The 18,697-nt window shown below is 37.4% G+C and overlaps 1 protein-coding gene across 3 annotated transcripts in view; it reads right to left on the minus strand.

The window, feature by feature from the left end:
* LOC117021351 (phosphatidylinositol 3,4,5-trisphosphate 3-phosphatase TPTE2-like) overlaps positions 1 to 18,697 on the minus strand; it is a 38,943-nt gene that overhangs the window by 5,657 nt on the left and 14,589 nt on the right. For 2 of the 3 annotated variants that reach the window (XM_033104393.1, XM_033104392.1), the window contains 6 exons: positions 13,140 to 13,201; positions 11,557 to 11,637; positions 7,902 to 8,007; positions 3,740 to 3,819; positions 1,102 to 1,197; positions 468 to 538 (listed from right to left, as the gene is read on the minus strand). In XM_033104393.1, coding sequence (XP_032960284.1) covers positions 468 to 538; positions 1,102 to 1,197; positions 3,740 to 3,819; positions 7,902 to 8,007; positions 11,557 to 11,637; positions 13,140 to 13,201 — 496 coding nt within the window. Of the gene's footprint in view, positions 1 to 467; positions 539 to 1,101; positions 1,198 to 3,739; positions 3,832 to 7,901; positions 8,008 to 11,556; positions 11,638 to 13,139; positions 13,202 to 18,697 lie in introns of all 3 variants that reach the window. The other variant, XM_033104391.1, reaches the window with a different exon arrangement.

An 18,697-nucleotide genomic window follows, 5' to 3' on the forward strand; every position in this document is an offset into this window, starting at 1 on the left:
TTTGAGCTGTCTTACTGTGCCTTATAACTTCTGCCCTAGATATGTGTGTCAATCAATAAGCTTTTACACCAGCTGAAGCCCCCTAGATGACGTCTTACTTTGGCACGGAATTTGGTGGTGGTTGGTCATCAGTAAATCAACACATACCGAGGACCTGCAGTATTCACGGTACTGAGCAGACTCATGTTAACCTTCCATGGAAGGGATTCATTTGCACACCCAAGATCTGATTATGTTTTAACTTACAAAAGTCCTATGGCATGGACCTAGAGGATAATGCAGTCTCAAGAATAGCCATATTTTTTAAATAACCAGATTAAGATGAGTATGAATGAAGAATGGTAACTTGAGGATATTTTGGTTTCTGTGAATTGAGCTTATTGGTAATCAGCAAAACACTTGCCATTACACCTTACACAGACATTGAAGATAAAGCTGTTTCTACTGGATTATATCATGAGCCATACCTGTTATTTTGTATAAAAGATGTATTGAACCAAAAGAAAAATGGGCAGTTGTCATAGTATCTAGGAAGATCCTAAAAAGACATGGTTTTAAAAAAAGGTTATTCTTTGTAGTAAAATTGGTACCAAGAACTAATCATTCTAAAGGGATGACAATGAAAGAATTCTTATTTTTCATAAAGTAAATATTGGAAACACTCATTTTACATAAAGTAAATATTAGATTAAAATACTATTTATAATGTATTATGTAACAATTCAGAGGAAAGTAAAATCTTCACTTTAAAGTATTTTATAAATCATGGGGAGCAATGTGTTTTAAAGATACAAAACTCTGATCACTGCTATGCAGTAAAACATAACCTTTGTTTTCTTCAACATCTTCGTTTTGATATCACTTACTTGAAAAATGAATACATGCAAATTGTATAGAATTTAGAAAAAAACAATGAGCAAAAAATTTTAATCACATATGCCCTTTAAAAAAACTGTTATGGATCTGACTTGTTTTTGTCTTCCTCCCTGGCTAGGAGTTGACATCTCCCTCGTTGGGATATGTAGCAAATGAATTCCCAAACAAGGATCATTCAATGAACCAGATAAGAATAACGGCATAGGCTGTTTCTTGATTACTCACTGAAGAAGAGAAAAACTGCACTTTCACATCATCATACAGAAGTGGGCAGTTGAGTAGATGAATTATTACTTGGTCTGTTTCAGCATCATGAACTATCTGTGAATGAACACATGGAATTCAGAGCTATAAACTGAGCTAATGAGATAATAAGTACAGTAATAAGTATAACAGTGAAGTTCACGTTCACTTATTGAGGCTTCCTGTATTTATCAAATACTCTTGGTCTCATCTCTGCATGTATAAATAAATGCTGATCATTATTTCTGTAAAGTTGCGATACTATTTTTACATTTTTTAAAGGCCAGTATGTTTAAGGGTTATGATGGGGCACAGTTGAAAAGCATAGTCTTCAATTTTCTATTAGTTTAACCAAGTAAACATTACTGTTGAATGTGTGTCACCTGATTTTCACATGTTGGGAATACACTAAGAAGCTCAATTTTAAAATTGTTATTTTTGATACAACATGACCAGTGATGCATTGCTTTTCGCCAGTTTAAAATTGAGCTTCTTAGTGTGTTCCCAACATATGGGACTATAGTCTTTGTTGATAGCAGACTTCTAGATGGAGTGACCCAAGACAGGCCAAGTTTCTGGAATGAAAACGACTTTGAAGCTACACTAAGTATTTTTGGTTATTGATTCCCCCTTGTTTAATGATGCCACCTACAAGGAGAAAGGCCTCTGCTAGACCCTGTGAAAAATACAAAAGAAGGTGCAGACTCGGTGCTTCAGGGAGCTACACACATAAGGCTCGATAGTAGAATGGCATATAATTATGTGTCAAACTGCATGATGAAGACTGAGTGTGTTGTGTGCTTTGGAAAGGTTGACAGGAGGTATAGAATAAGAAAGCTGCGCTGAGGAGGCAGTAATTGAGTCGGGCATGGAAGGATTTGTATAAATGAAGAGGAGCACTGAAAAGAAAATCCAGTTCAGACAGGAGGCTGGTGGGGGAGGGAGGGGAGAAGAGGAAAGACCAGCAAAACCATGAAGCAGAAATTAGAGTGTTGTGCTTCAAGGCCCAGCGGATCCAAGTCTTGGAATGGAGTGTGCAGGTCAAGTTACTGATGGAAATGAGCTCAAGTGTCAGGGCTATGTCTTGAAAGCTCAAGAGCCAAAGAAATAAGAATGAAGTTGTTGAAGAGTACGGTGGGGGCGTTATCGATGTGACAAAGTGGCCTCATAATTATTACAGATAACATTTAGCAAGTTATAGCTCACAAAGCAACATCACATATATTACCTAATTTAATTCTCATAATACTTGAGATGTAATCTGAGACTGAGACAAAGGTATTAACTGGCTTTGACCATGGGCACACAGTGTGTCATCTGGTCTACCTACAGCTTTTCCCAATGAGAGCAGTATTTCAGGATGCATATTGTAGTACTCTAGGAACTGCATTGTATAAGGAGAAAAAAAAATGAGGAGACCATTGTAGAAATCTAGGCATGAGCAAATGAGGTCCTGGACTGGGCAGTGGCAAATAGGAACAGAAAGGAAGGGAGTGAGGAGATTTCAAAGGTGGAATCAGCAGGATTTAGGGGCCAAGACAAAGAAAATCAAAGACAATACCAAATTTGAAGGCCTGAGTGAGAGAATGTGGGTGCCACTTGCAGAAGCAGCAGAAAAGCTCATTTGATAGATCTGGATTGACAAACGTGCTTGAATTGTAGGAGCAGGGACTGTCCATGTTGTAGCTCCTGCGTCTGCCACACAGTGGGTGCTCATAAATACTTGTTCAGTAAGTGAAAGAAACAAAGTACAGTTGAAAGCACGGGAATGGATGGGCGGAACCAAGACAGCATGTATCGAGATAAGAACAGAAAGCCAAGGATCAGACCTGGGGGTGTGCCCTCAGTTGGGGCAGGGGCAAAAAGGGAAAGGAGTGGTGTTGGGGAGGTAATAGGAGAACTAGAGGCGTGAGCCTGAGAATGTTTTGAAAGTTTACATTTCTTAGAGCCGGGAAGGAAGCTTTCATATTGCTTCCGAAAAGGTCTGTAGTCTTAGGTGTTTCTTCAAATTGAAGAAAACATTGACTACCAGGTGCCATTGCTTTGGGGAAAGCAATTCCTCCCCAAATCCATTGACTCTTGCATTGTCATGTTTCTCATTGTGCAGTCCCACAGGACATCTGAGTTAGAATCAGTTGGGACATTAAGTTTAGAGATTCCTGGGCTCCATTCCAGATTTCCTAAATCATACATTTGGGGGACAGCCTAGCAATCTGCATTTTTACAAGCTCCTAGGTGATTTTCATGCACACTAAAATTTCAGAATCAGTGCCATATAATAAAATGACCAAGAAGAAAAAATATGGCTAAAAATGACCAAACACATGAATTTAAAACTCCGATAGATTCCTGGGAACACGCTTGGCATTTGTGGAAAAGTGAACACCAAAGTAACACTCTGAACTGAAAATATTTCTGGAAAATGCCCTGAAAAAAATATTTTGAAGTTTAGTTTAATTCTGACTTGCATCTAGACCCAGGGGCACCAAGTTGGACCATTACCAGAAAGCAACATGGCTTCTCTGTGTGGTGAGTGAAGGTTTTGGGCGGTCAACATGCTGATTTGACATTGGGTTTACAATCAAACACCAGAATTTTCAGTTCACATGGTTTCTCTTACCATACAATTTTTGGAAGCAGAACAGAAAAAGATAGGCCTTTTCAGCATTATTATTTGTACTTTTAGATCTTTTCCATTGCCTTTCCCAACACCTGAATAAAAATAAAAAGTTAGGCTGGTTAGATGTCTCACCAATTAACATGATGGATTAAAAAAAGAAAAAATTATCTCAGCTAACAGTATATGAATATTGAACCATTTGGGTCTTGCATGGATTTTGTCTTTGAACAATAAAGTTTCAAGCCTAATCCTGTCTCCTACAGCGAATTTATAAGGCTGGAGGAAAAAAAAAAGACTTATAGTTCAGTGTCTAAGCTTTACCTTTCTAGAAAAAAAGAAATTAGGGAAGGTGACTGGCAACCTTTGTTGCTAATGTGTTTCTTTCTTCAGACTTCAACTCATGTTTCTTACTAACAATCCATATTCCTCTTGCCCTAGTGTAAGTCTAGATCCTAGAGCAGTCTCTGTGAAAATATAGGATATCCAAACATTCCTGTGGTTTTCAGTATATATTTACAGACAAATGGTTTCTTGCCTCTTTTTTCAATTCACTTCCTTTAGCATTTCTTCAAAGGGCTAGCATCTCAGGCCTCCAATTCATTTTTATTGCTTTCCTTTCAACCTTTCCTGTTTCACTTAAATATGCACAGAACTAAAGGTACAGAACTAAAACAAATATTCTAATAAAGTCTTAAATCATTCCTGATTGTTCACCTCATGTTTGTTTTGTTTTCACTAACACCATATTATTAATTTGTCATTAGGAATCATGATTCCTTTGCCTCAGTTCCCATAGTATCATTCCAGTTGCAGAACTTCTTTCTATTGATGTCTTCCAGAAATTAGTGAAATATACAACTACACTAAGTCAAATACTTATCACATGACAAGAAAAGGGCATCGATTTATAAGCTTAAGTTAATTCCCACATGTTAAAAAATTTTTAATGTATTTACATGATTTAAAAATTAAATGTAAAAAAGGCATGAAGTGAAAAGTCTTTGTCTCACCCATCCCACACCTCTTTAATTCTCCAGCCCAAAATAGATAACCATTATTATTATTTCTTTTTTATGCATATATAATCAAATACAAATCTATATTCTCCCACAAGTTATATACATATATATGTATATATATATATATACACACACACACACAAATATAAAAACATATTATTTCCCCCTTTTGTTTTACAAAAATTGTTGCATACCATTGCACCATCCTGTACTTTGCATTTTTTAACACGTCAAAGATTTTGTTCATTAATATGGAACCAGTAAAATATTATAACTAGTTCAAAGTACTGCACGTTTATAGGCAGATAAGGAATGACCAAATGAATTTACAAACAGCAATTACATTCCTCAGATACAACTAATTTGCATTTCTGTGTACAAAAATTATTTGCATTATCATCAATTTTCTGCAACTTACAGTGTTGTAAAATAGCTTAACAGCTATGACAGGCAGAGAGAACCGTGGAAGGTACACTAGATAAGATATTGCCAGTTTCAAAGTCTTGCCCGTTTCAAAGACTTTTTTCTGGCAGTCTCCCCATCCCCTTTCTGTTGTGATCATAACGATCTCAAAGGAAGATTATTCGTATGCCAAAAGAAGGCCGGTGTCATTAGGTTTGGCCTGAGTATTTACATGGGTGCAGTGAGAATTTTAACTTGCCATGTAGGCCTTCTTAAGTTTGCTCTGCAAGCCTGGACCCACACTGTACTGAACAGCTACTAAGGTCACAACTTCTATCTGAAAGTTTTCATGAACAATCTCGAACTGGACTTATTAAAATCTTCTATTTTATGTTGGCCTGAGACTAGGAAACCAAACCCATGAAGCTCTCCACCAGGTTTCACCTGTAATACTTATAAATTTGGGTGAGCTCTGTTGTTGTTCAGATCTGTGCCTTCCCTTTAAACTCCACAGAGTTTAAATAAAATTTAAAATATTAAGAGAGAAGTCAGAGTCTTAAGACTGAGACAACACATGAAATTCTATAACTTTTAAAAAACATTATGAAGCTTAGAATTTTGAGAAACTATTTCTATTCCTAACCTCATTGTTCATATTAGAGAAATGCATTAAAACTCCATTAGACCAAATGCCTATTTGCCAGTTTGGAATAGTTTAATACTCACAGAGCTTTGTATAGATACTGTTATTCCCATGGTTAATAAAGAGGAAATGGAGGCAGAGGATAAATTCAGGTACAATACAGGCTCTCACACCACTGAGTGGGTTTTGTAGTTGGGTTTAACTTTCTGAGGGGAAGAACCTCCTCCAACAGCTGACTATGTTGCCTCCGTCACTACAGAATAAAGTGGTCCAGCCCTGGCCCCACTGAGTGGGGAAAAGAAGGGGAGCAAGGCTCTGCTGTCCCCTACCTGTTCCACCTGTTGGACAAGCCTGGCTCTATCCTGGGGAGGTCTGACAAGAACTGGAGTCCCATTAGGCTACCCTATAACCCTGTCCCTCTAATTCCCACACATCCCATGACACAGTCGTGGTGGCCTTTGTAGAGGACTCTGCCATCTCCAAAGCCTTTTCACAAACAGTTGTTCATTTATATACACAGGCAGCCTCTTGCCACAACAGGCTGTGTTTCAATGGTCTGCCTGAACAATGTTTGTTTGGAAATCTAGACCAAAATTTCCCACAGAGGCAATGCTACCGGGTTAAAGTTGTTTTCTGAACCTACAAACCTGTATAATTTGTTTGTGGTAATCCATTAAAATTCCTCAACACCAACAAAAGGTGGTGACAATATTGTTGTGTGTGTGTATGGGGGCGGGGGGCTATGTGAATAAACTGTAAAGAGCACTTTTATATTTTAACAAACAATTTTAATTTATTTTCTGACTATGCAACTTTTAGATATATATATATATATATTAAATGACTCTTTTCTTTCTGAGTAATTGGAAGAATTGTTAAAAAAAAATGCATGTTTAGATGTTATTTTGTGTGACTCCTCAGAAGGCCAAACACACTTGGCACCCTGGCACCATGGCCACCCTGTGAGAGGCCCAGCATTCTACACCATCTCATGGTCAACAGTCTGGCTTCTGTTTTAAGGAATCAGAAGCCTGCTCCATGGAAAAGGGACGATGAGGCCCAATTCCCTCCACACTGACAAGTCCCTGCTTTCCCACCGCCCCTAAGGGAGAGCTGTGCGGGAAGTGAGGTGGGTGATAAAGAAATAGAAACATGGGACTTTAGGCTAGATCCTCTCCCTGCCACTTCTTTTTTTCTGTCAATCCCACAGATGGATGACCTGACGAGTTTTCCTGCCTCCTTGGTTGATGGTGGACCCCAGTCTCTTCGCTTACATTCCCGAAGCAGGAAAACAGTCAGCTCTTTTAAAGTTTATAAGGGTTTGTATTCATGGTAATAATTGGTAATAGGGGGTTGAAACACACAGCACAGAGCCCAGGTTTTTTCCCAACGCTTTCCGTGTTCGTGTAGATTTAGGTAAGGAAGACCTAAGCGCTGTCCCCCTGACCCAGCCTCTGTGTGCCCCCAACTCCACGGTCAGCTCTTTATCTATGTACTCATTCCTCTCCTCTGCTTACCAGCCAGGGCCTCCTTAGGGCAGAGAAACACTAGCATGGGGCCTGGCAAGTACTCGGAAGTTATTTATAAAAAAAAAAAATTGTGGCAAGAAAGTTCACCTGCAGTTGGGGTGTAAGACATCCCGATGGAGTTGCTGAAGGCGAGGGAGCTACAGATGGAGGGAAGGGAAAGGGAGAGACTAGGGTGAGGAGAAAGAAAGGGTTTCTGAAAGGTGTTGGTGAAAAAATGACACAGGGACGCCTCTTCCAAGACGAACCCCGCACTAGAGGAAGAAGTGGTCTCCAGGAAGTCCACCTGACTGAGGCCAGCACATCAGTGAGAACAGGAGAAAAGGGAAGGGGATAGAGCCCCCAAATTGGTGATGGGGAAGGAAAAGAGAAGACGTATAAGGGTTGGCAATACAGCCACAGCACCACTGGGCTGATGGCAATTCCAGGGGGACGGGTTCCTATGTGAGGAGGTGCGACAAGACAGGCGTGAGTTGGCATTGTCTGTATATATAACTATGAGCAAAACTCTCCCAAACAGTCAGAACATGGGCCCTCCTGCCCAATTCTCCAATAACACATAAAGCACTTACCATGAATTGAATGAATAACAATTTTATCTATCGTCAGTATTTTTCTCGGAGGGAGACTCCAGTTGTAGATATTTTTCACATCTGCAAAATATCTAACATATCTACTCTGGAAAACAAAAGAAAACTAAAGTTAAGCGGAGATGAAAAGTCTACAATCAGAATTTCTGATTTTTTTTTTTTTACTTAGAATGTAAGGAGAGTAATTAATTAAGGAAACATTTATTGAGTGCCATTATATATAACTAGGCATTTTTATGGATGTTGCCTCATGACTGAATATCTACCTTAGAAAAAAAATGCTGTGGGGAAGTAACCAGAAAGGAGCCAGGTGTTGGTAACCAGGCTGCTATGATGGACACAGCAGTGAACCAGAACCAACAAAACAGCTACAACGTCACAGCAAGATGCAGGTAACTGCAACTAGGAACAAATCTGAGGGTGGAAGCTTAGTTGCGACTGAGTTAGAGGAAGGTTCGTGGTTTGGTGGCCAGAAGCCTCCTAGGCATGAGAGTATGGCAGATATAAAAACTAAAGACGAAGACCTCCATAGGCCAATGGTAAACACATATTCTTCTCTTGTCTCTGCCAGGTAGAGTTTCTTCACTTTCCGTTTCCCCAGTTCTATTTTTGCAAGGAGGCCCCGGGAATTCTCTTAGCCCAGCCCTTCTCCTATGGCAAGCTGCTTGTTCTTCTTGAAGAGTTCTGGTACTGAATCAACTGGACTTAAACGTTCACAGACTCTTCCCCACCCTTCAGGAAGTGTTAATAAAATTAACTGCCATATCTTCCACTGGAAAGGGCCAGAAAAGAGAAAGGCTCGTGCAAGTTCTTAACTCAGGGGTGGATGAAATGTAGTCCACAGAGAATGGCTAGCAGTACAGGGTCATCATGGGATGATATCTGAGAATTGCCACCCCACGCAAAAGGAACTCTGTCCTGGGGACTTGCCAATACAGCTCTCCAACTTGGGGCTGAGTCCCTGCTCTGCTATCTCAGTGAATCGGAAGAGATTCTGTTGTAGCCTTGGGGATGCCAGTTCTGGACTAAAGTTAGAGAAACTGCGCACGACTGCAGAAGAAATGGGGAAGGGAAGCTGTACAAGGAGTGTCTGAATGCGTCACATCTAACACCCCCTTCGCTCCCACCCCCGGATTCTCTACCTTCCACTTATGGCTTCTAACCCACCATAGCCGTCAAGTGGCTTGGCTGTCACTCTCTTCTCCTACTGCCTACAACAACAGGGGCCTGTAGCAGCAGTTAACAGAACCAACTTATACAGCGGGTGCCAACAAAAAAATACACTTTTTAAGGAAGGAAAAAACTGGATTAAAATTGTAATACTCAATATATACTGATAACAAAAGATGAATCCAAGTCATGTGTATACATTTTTTTGACACCCCCGGTTTTCAGTAAGCACTTGCTACAAAGAGACACACGGGCCTTGCCTGCAAAAGGGATAGAGAAGTCACCACTGCGTATAGCTAGAGAATAATGTAAAGTAACTTAGTCCCTAAAAGAAACACAAAGGCTAGAAGAACTGTAGAGAAGGCAAATGCAGGCTGGGAAAGGAAAGGGATCCCAGGGAAAGAGGCCCAGGGAAGCAATGGCAGGTAAGTGTAAAGTGCTGACAGGCTGGGAAACAGCAAACAGTCCAAGTCAGTTTGAGTTGGGGATACGTGAATGCACATAGTGGAAGAAATGGAAAAATCAAACCAGAGATCTTGAGTGCCAGGTTAAAACATTTATACCTGTTGCCGCTGGGAATCAGAAGCCATTATGGATTCTGAGCATGGAAATGGCATGATTAGAGCTGAGCTGGGCTTCCGTAAGTTCATGTGAGATTTTTAACTTATGGCTTATGGCTATCTTTTTTATCGTTTATTTTTGTTGTTTTTTTTTTTGTTTTGTTTTTGCATGGGTATGGCAGAAAAGTTTCAGGGGATAAGGCTGAGTTCCTTTTTTCCCCAAACTAAATGTCTGGAGCCAGCAGGTACAGTGTTCTGCTAACAAGGCCAAAGGTGTCAATTCAGCTCACGTCACTTCACCCAAAGGAAACTTTCATTCACAGCCACATCCATTCTACTTAAGAATTGCCAATTAGTTCTCACTTCAGTTTGAGGGGTAATATAGATGAGAAGCTGTGCACAGGATGGCAAATAGTTCACATGGGTTATATAAGTATTAAATGAGATAATATATGTACAAGTGCAATATAATAGTGTATAATAGTATCTGGTATTGAATAGGTTTTTGAAATATGTTAATTTCCCCTTCAGAGTCTGACAAATCTGGATTTGAGCTCTTGGTTTAAAAAGTTCATTTCCCTGAGCCTCCATTTCCCAATCTGTAAAATGGGAATCAAAATGGTATCCACTCATAGAGTTATTGAAAATATTAAATGAGATAATGAATGTAAAACCCTTAACATGGTTTAACAAAGTCTAGAATGTTGTAACCTGTATAGGATGAATGTCCTGGTTTTTGCTATAAAAAAATTATAAGAAATAAAAAAGAGAGGTGGGAAACCTATAAACTACAAGAAACTTAAGAGATACAGCAACCAAATGAAACGTGTGGCCCTTGTTCGGATCTTGATTGAAACAAACTAAATTTTAAAAAGATTTTAAGATAATTATGGAAATTTAAACATGGACTAGACATTTGATAGTATTAAGATATTATCATCGTATTTTTAGATATGATAAATGGTTTTAAGGTGTTTTCAAGAGTCTTTATGTTAGATGTCAATACTAAAATACTTGTGGGTTAGAATGATCTGATGGCTGGGATTTTCTTCAAAATAATCCAGGTTTAGAGAAAGAAAGGTCAGAGAGGGAGAGAGAGAGAGAGAGAGAGAGAGAGAGAGAGAGAGAGAGAGAGAGAAGAATGGGGAGGGAATGGGTGAAACAGGGTCGGCCACATGATGAAGTGATTGTTGAAGCAGTGTGATGAGTATATGGGGATTCACTGTATGATTGTCTCAACTTTTTATGTTTGAAATATTCCATAATAAAACGTTTTTAAAGGAAAAACTAGGGAAATACCATATATTTCACATGGGTTACATAAGTATTAAATGAGATAATACATGTACAAATGCAATATAATAGTGTATAGTATTGAATAGGTTTTTGAAATATGTTAATTTCCCCTTTTCTTTCTCTTTCAAAATATAGTCCCCACCTCACATCTCTCTCTCTCTCTCTCTCTCTCTCTCTCTCTCTCTCTCTCTCTCTCTCACACACACACACACACACACGCCATTCTGTAAGGGCTGCTGAACTGCCCTAGTCAGGGGTTGTGAAGGACTCAGTTCCTCTCTACGGGAAATACATGGCTGGTGACTTCAGATAGTCTTCAGGTGTCTGGAGTCTTAGGAACTGGATCTTCCTGCTTTGGGAAGGGAATCTACTCCTGAAGTCTGTAAACAATAACCAATACAAAATGGAAGGCAGGATGCTCTGGGGAGAACCCAATGCTTGCAACGCTCAGGCAGCCCCTGAAGTGTGGCTCTCAGTCTCTGGGAAGGATCAAGGTCCCAAGGGCTGCTGACTGATCACCAAAGGAGAAAAGTCTAAAATAAAACCAAATAATAGGTGTCGATCTTAACCCAACTCCCCAGAGGACCCCTCTTTTTAAAAAGAACACGTACCTGAGAAGGAGTTTCTACTCCCTGGAATTTACTACTGGTGGTTTTATCTGTTCGTTGTTCTCCAAAATAACGAAGGCTGTCCTATAGAAATGGGGACAATCCAATCATGGTCCACCTGCACTTTCCTCTCCTGGAAAGTATTCTTAACGTTTCTAAGGGCACATTTGCTTCCTAAGTCAGTGGTCTTTGGGCAGACGCTACCCAAAAAAACAAAATTAACAAAGCCACATCAAAAATCCATAAAGACGTGGAATTTTAGGGCTAGAAAGATCTCAGAGATCATCTGGTCCTTCTTCCTACCTTTCCATTTTACAAGTGGAGAAGACTGAGACCCAAGGAAAACCAAGTGCCCTGTCACAGAAACGTATGCAGCCAGTGAGAGACAGCACAGGCCTGGGGCGCAGGCCTCTGGCTCTCGGCCTAAGGCCCCAGAGATCAATGGCTCTCAAACTTTTTATTTTTACAGCTACAATCCACGTGAATACACCTAGGAGATACACACACACACAATGGAAACACAGTTTCACAAAACGATACTTACCTCTTGATATTTTCTAACCTATTCCATTTTATGAGAAAAAAAAATAATACTAGGCACGACCCAATAAGCTGATTTTACACCTCTCTGATAGATTGTGATCCATAGTTTGAAAAACATTGCCCTAGAATGTCCATTTTCATAACTTGCGTGTCTCAAATTAGAAAAAGAGAAGATGGTGGAATTGGTGTGTTGGGCACTGGTCTCAACCTCCAGTTTCTCTTAACTGTAGGCCAGGCGAGGAGCAGAGCTACTGGGAGTGTGTCCTCTCAGAGGTAACTTCTCAGCAAGATCATGGCAGAATAAAAGACTGAGACCCCTGCTTGAAGAAATAGAAACAGCCCACCCTGTCTTCTCAGAAGTTTCCAGAGGGCATAGACCCCACAGATATTGACTATGCTAAGATAGTAACATTTAGGAGAGACTTTGTTCTGAGTTGGAAAATGCTACCTTTTATCTACCTAGCACATATAAGGATGTTCAAGGTCTTTTAGAGAACTTACCTAATCAATTTTGATATTATTCTTGTGAGAAAGGAGGAAGTCCCATAATTGGTGGGAGTATGAGCAGGGCTGGACTAGGTAAGACAGATGAAGCATCTTAATCACTGAGTGTTTTTGCACTTGTATAATTTCGTCTTATTCACCTCACCTTAATCTTGCCCCTATTGGGTACTGTCTTTATTTAAAATGTTGACATTGTATATGTCATGGATTTTTTTTGCATTAATTTTGTTTTTTAAAAATATTGCATTAGAATATTATTTATCTTATATTAATTACAAAATTTTTGGCATTTTCTTAAATGTATGCCCAAGGTGAGGGTCTCACTGACCTTGTCCTAGTTCTGCCCCAGAGTAAGAGGTACTGAGGTCACCCACTAACACAACTTAAATAAGGAAGTATTAAAACCAGAATTTCTAATAACAGCCTATCCAATTGTAATTTCATTAAGTACCATGCCACAAAGAATCATCTTATCCTACCAGTGACGTTTCAAAACAAATTAAATCAATCTAAGACAAAGTTTGTAGGAACTTTCATACCTCTGCAGTTAAAAATATTTCACTGGCAATAAGGCAGGCACAAACCATAGTTCCAGTTCTTCCTAGAAAAGGAAAGAAGTTAGTTCAGAACCGTTGTTCGTGGTAGTACTTGGCATAAGTACTCAGAAATATTCACAGTTCTTTTTGGATTGATTTTCTTTCAACCCTAAAGTGCTTGTTCAGAAAATTTCAATTCAGAAACAGTCACAGCTGTTTCACTCCTCCAAGGGTCCACCGGAATTCTTCCTCACCACGGGCCTGAGTGCGCATGCACTCCTGTACACTGTTCTTGAATCACTTCTGCTGGGGATTGCAGTTGTGGGCAGAGGCAATCACCTTTGCTCTAGGACTCTAATGCTAAAGAGCAACTCACCAGCTAAGAACTGATTACACACCCTGGTTTTCTAACTAACATCAATAAAAGAACATGGCTAGAACCCAAAACACCATTTAGTGTTTGCAATACCCATTATTCGTTACATTTTAGTTTTTAAGTGTATTACAAAATGTATATGAAAGTAGAGAACAGTATAACAAACCCCCATGTACCTGTTCCCCAGATTCTATAATAATCATATTATATAGTTGTATAATACTTGTTTAACTTCTCTCTCTTCTTCCCTCCTTTTTTCCCTCTCTCTGTCCTACTTTCTTCCTCTCTCCTTCTCTTTCTTCTACAGCATTTTAAAGCAAACCCTTGATTTCACGTCATTTTATCCTCAAAGTCTCTTATGTTTTATTCCAATTTACATTTTTGCTCTGCCATACAAAATTTGCATTAAAAATATGTTGCTTTTTTAAAATCTCTACAATGATCTGTAGCTTTTGTCTTACCAGTATATGCTGAACTTATTTTACGTAATTCCAAACATCTCCTTTAAACTTGATATGAACCCTATTTTCTATTCTACCATTTTTTTTATATCTACTAAACTTATTTTACAACCCATAGTTTGAAAACCACTATTCTAAGCCAAGGACTTCCAAAAAGGACTTTGTACCATCCCGTGCTATGATAAATAAGTTTCTTGCTAAAGAGGCTACTGACCATTAACAAACTGGCTCAGTTGTATAGACTATTAACATGTCAGTTTTGGAGGACATCTCTGCATCTCTATAATTCTGATATTTTCCCATTTGAAAACACTTTTGCAGACTCATATCCTTGTGGTTGTGAATACGTACAACCACAGACACAGTAGATGTCCTCTCATCCAGTCAAGTCAGGTACGGCAGGAAATCATAAAAATGATTTAACATTTTATTTTAACTTAAAACATAAGTGTACATTTGTTCACTGAATTTCTGATGTTGGACAAAGGTTTTAACTTTTTAAGTATGAGCCCCCCTTCCCTCTACCCCCGAGTTGGAGTTCTTTCTTGGAAAGTGCAGGCCCATGGTATAAACCATTGCATCACCTATAATTTCTAGTTTCAGGTTCTTTAAAGCAACCTAGGTACAGAATCCTTCTAGATTTTACTACTGGTATTTTTCTCCCAGTGTTTTTCATTAGTCTTACTTGCATTTAAGTCAGCTGCAGTTTTGGTTGTAGCCACTCAACTTCATTGAACCTTCTTGAAACATCCAACTTAGGTTTCATAAAACTATAACTCTTTCTGTTCGCCCTGACATTCTACAGATCTACATAATACTTGATTATTTGACATAAGTATAATAGCAAGTGGAACTGGCAGACACTGGTGGAAGCAGAAACATATAGGCATACTAAAGAAAAGCTTATTAGCTGCAATTTTTCAACATGCCAATGGCTACCAATAGGTGAGTTTATAGAGGGAATATTCACAGATAAAAAAGATAGTTTGCAATCATCTCAATAAATGCAGGAAAAGGCATTCACTAAAATTCAGTATATATTCATAATTTTAAAAATTAAAGAGAAGTAGGAAACTTCCTTAACTTGATGAAGGGACTCTACTAAAATAGCTACCAGGTACATCATATTAATGATGAAATGTTGATAGTATTTCCTCTAATGTCAAGAACTAAACAAAGATGTCCACTACTCCCTGCTTCTATTTAGCATTATTACAGGACTTAAACAGTATAGTAAGAAAAAAAGAAACAAAATATTTAGAGATAAGAACAGAAGAAACAAACTTTAATTATTTGCAGAATAGGAAAATTCAAGTAAATCTATAGACCAACTACTAAAACCAACTGTAAGAGTTCAGGAAGCTTGCTAGATACAAGGTCAACATAAAAAAAAAAAATCAATAGCTAAATCAAGGATGCAGGTTGAAATCTCTAAAGTAATTACAAAAGGTATATAAAACAAGTATATGACTTCCAAGTTAATGGTAGTAGGTGGGAGAAAGGAATTATATTGTAAAAAATTCAATCAAACCAAAAGAAAAGATCAGTAAGGACATAGAAGATTCGAATAAAACAATTAACCAATGACCTAATGGACACAATTAGAACATTTTTCACAACAATGCATGATACATTTTCTTTTCAAGTGCATAGAAAACATTTGATAAAATTGACCAAATTCTGGGCCATAAAACAAGTCTAAACAAATTTCAAAAGAACTGAAAAAAATATGTAATATGTTCTCTGACTACAATGCAATACAACCAGAAATCAATAACTAAAAGATAATTACAAAATCCTCATATGTTTGAAAATAAGAAAGTATACTCCTACATAACCCATTTGTCAAAGAAACAAGAACACTGGAAATTAGAAAATATTTTGAACTAAATAAAAATGAAAACACTACATATAAAAACTTGTGGGATGAAGTTTTTGTAATTCTTAGAGGGAAATTTATAGCTTTAAATGCCAAATAGAAAAGAAAAAGTTTAAAAATATATGAGTTAGTCATCTATCTCAAGAAATTAGGAAAAGAACAACAAATTAAACCAAAGAAAGTGGAAGAAAGGAAACACTAAAGATAATAGTGATTCATGAAACAGAAAACAAACAATAGAGATGATCAGTAAAGCCAAAAAAAGAGGTACTTTGAAAGGACTAATAAAATTGATAAATCCCTGGTGAGACTATCGAGAGAGAGAGAGAGAGAGAGAGAGAGAGAGAGAGAGAGAGAGAGAGAGAACCACAAAAGTAATGTAAGGAATAAAAAAGAAAATACTACTGTAGATATTAGACTAAGATAATATTTTGAACAATTTGATGCCAAGACATTTGAAAATTTAGAGAAAATGGGTGAATGCTTGGAAAAATACACCCTACCAAAATAGGCAGAAGAAATAAAATTATAAATAATCCTACATCTAATAAAACTGAACCATAATTTAAAAACTTCCCTACAGAGAAACTGAAGCCAATTCCCACACTGAGGCCAGTGTGGCTTCATTAGTGAATTCCACCTTATATTTAAGGGGAAAAAAATGTCAACTTACATGAATTCATCGAGAGAATTAAAAAAAGAGGAAACATAACCTATTTTGATTTATGAAGCAAAATTTGAAAGGAATATTATGAGAAAAGAAAATAATAGCTAACCTTACTCATGACATGGATTAAAAAAATCCTTAAAGAAATATAAAGAAACAGAATCCAGCAATTTATTAAAAACTATGCGCAACAACATTGTGTTTATTCCAGGAATACAAGGTTGGTTTACCATTTGATAATCAATCACTGTAATCAATCAGATGAATAGAATAAAGGAGAAAATCATATTATCATCTTAAAGACTCAGAAAATGCTTCTGATAAAATTCAACATCCATTCATGATAAAAAAAAAACCTCTTAGCTAATTAAAGGAATTTCTTAATCTGATAAGGAAAACCTAAAACACACACACACACACACACACACACACACACACACACACACACACACACACAAAATCCTTAAAGTAATTGGTGAGACGTTGAAAGCTTTTCCTTTGAGAGCAGGAACAGAACAAGGATGATTGCTTAACCACTTCTAACTCCACACTGTACCGAATGGTCTAACCAGTGCTAGGGAAAAAAAGAATTGAAAAGGAAAATATACAGTTCATTATTTTTACATGATATAATTGTTTACCATAAAAGTCAAAAGAATTTACAGATAAATTAGTAAAATTAATAAGAGTTTAGTGAAGTTGCTAATAGCAAGGTTAATTGCATTTAGAGCAACAACAAAAATATTCAGAAAATAAAAAATTTTAAGGCATATAATTTATAATGGTATCAAAAATATCTAGGAATAAATCTAACCAAAAATATACAAGTTTTCCATGCAGAAAATGAAATAAACATTATAAAGAGAGACCGAAGAAGACCTAACTAAATGAGGCAATATCTCCATTCATGGATGGAAGATTCAGTATCGTAAAGATTTCAGTTTTCCTCAATCTATAGATTCAGTGTAATTCCAAACAAACGTGTGTGTGTGTGCGTGTGTGTGTGTGTGTATAATTTGACTAGCTGATTCCCAAATTTATATAGAAATGTAGATGGCTTTAAAAAACCCAAACAATTATGAAGAGGAACAAGATGGGTAGATTCCTTTGACAGGAAATTAGGAATACTAGAAAGCTATGGTAAGTAAAATAGTTGTGTAAACAGCACACTGACAGATGAAAGAGCAATGAGCAGAACAGAAAGTTCAGAAACAGACCTATGTCACAGAGTAGTAAAGAAAAGAAAGTCTTTTCAATCAGTGTACTGAAACAATTGCGTAGCCATACGGAAAAAGGTGAAACTTAACCCCTTCCTCACATCACACACAAAAATGAATTCTAAGTGGAATGAACCTTCATAATATAATATAGGAGGATATCTTTATAAACTCATCAGAACACAAGAGCACTGACATTACAAAAAGAAAGAACGATATAGTACATTGACTATGTTAGAACTAAGAATTTCTGTTAACAAAATGATATTACAGAGAAAAGGAAAATCACAGAGAAGACAGGTTTCTTGTAATACATATAACAAATAACAGAGTTGAAATCCAGAATAGATAAAGAACAACTACAAGTCAACTGGAAAAAAAATAATCCAGTAGAAAAATGGACAAGGAAATTAAACAGATACTTCACAAAAAAGAATATACAAGTGGCTAATAAACCCATGAAAACTTTCTGAATCTTATTAGTAATCATAGAAATGCATAATAAATGAAAGCCATCATGAGATACAAGTACATACCCACCTAATGGTTGAAAATAAGGACTGAGAATCCAAGTGTTGGTACAGACGTGGAATATGGCACTTTCATACATTGCCAGTGAAGAGTAAACTGGTACAACAGTTTTGGAAAACAGATGACATCATCTATTAAAGTTTGAGATTCATTACCCTAAAACATAACAATTTTAGTCCAAGGCATATACTCAATAGAAATGTGGGCACCTGTGCAACAAGAAACATGTATTTCATAGCAGCATTATTTATAATAGTAGAAACTGGAAAAAATCCAAATATAACAGAAAAATGTTTCCATTTGCAATAGCAATATGCCTAGGAATAAATTTAACAAAAGATATGTAAGACCATCATGAAGAAAAGTATAAAATACTATTGAAAGAGACAAGGTGATTCAAATAAGTAGAAAAATATTCAGGACAACACAA

This window comes from Rhinolophus ferrumequinum, chromosome 4 (genome assembly GCF_004115265.2).
Source record: "Rhinolophus ferrumequinum isolate MPI-CBG mRhiFer1 chromosome 4, mRhiFer1_v1.p, whole genome shotgun sequence".
Classification (NCBI taxonomy): domain Eukaryota; kingdom Metazoa; phylum Chordata; class Mammalia; order Chiroptera; family Rhinolophidae; genus Rhinolophus; species Rhinolophus ferrumequinum.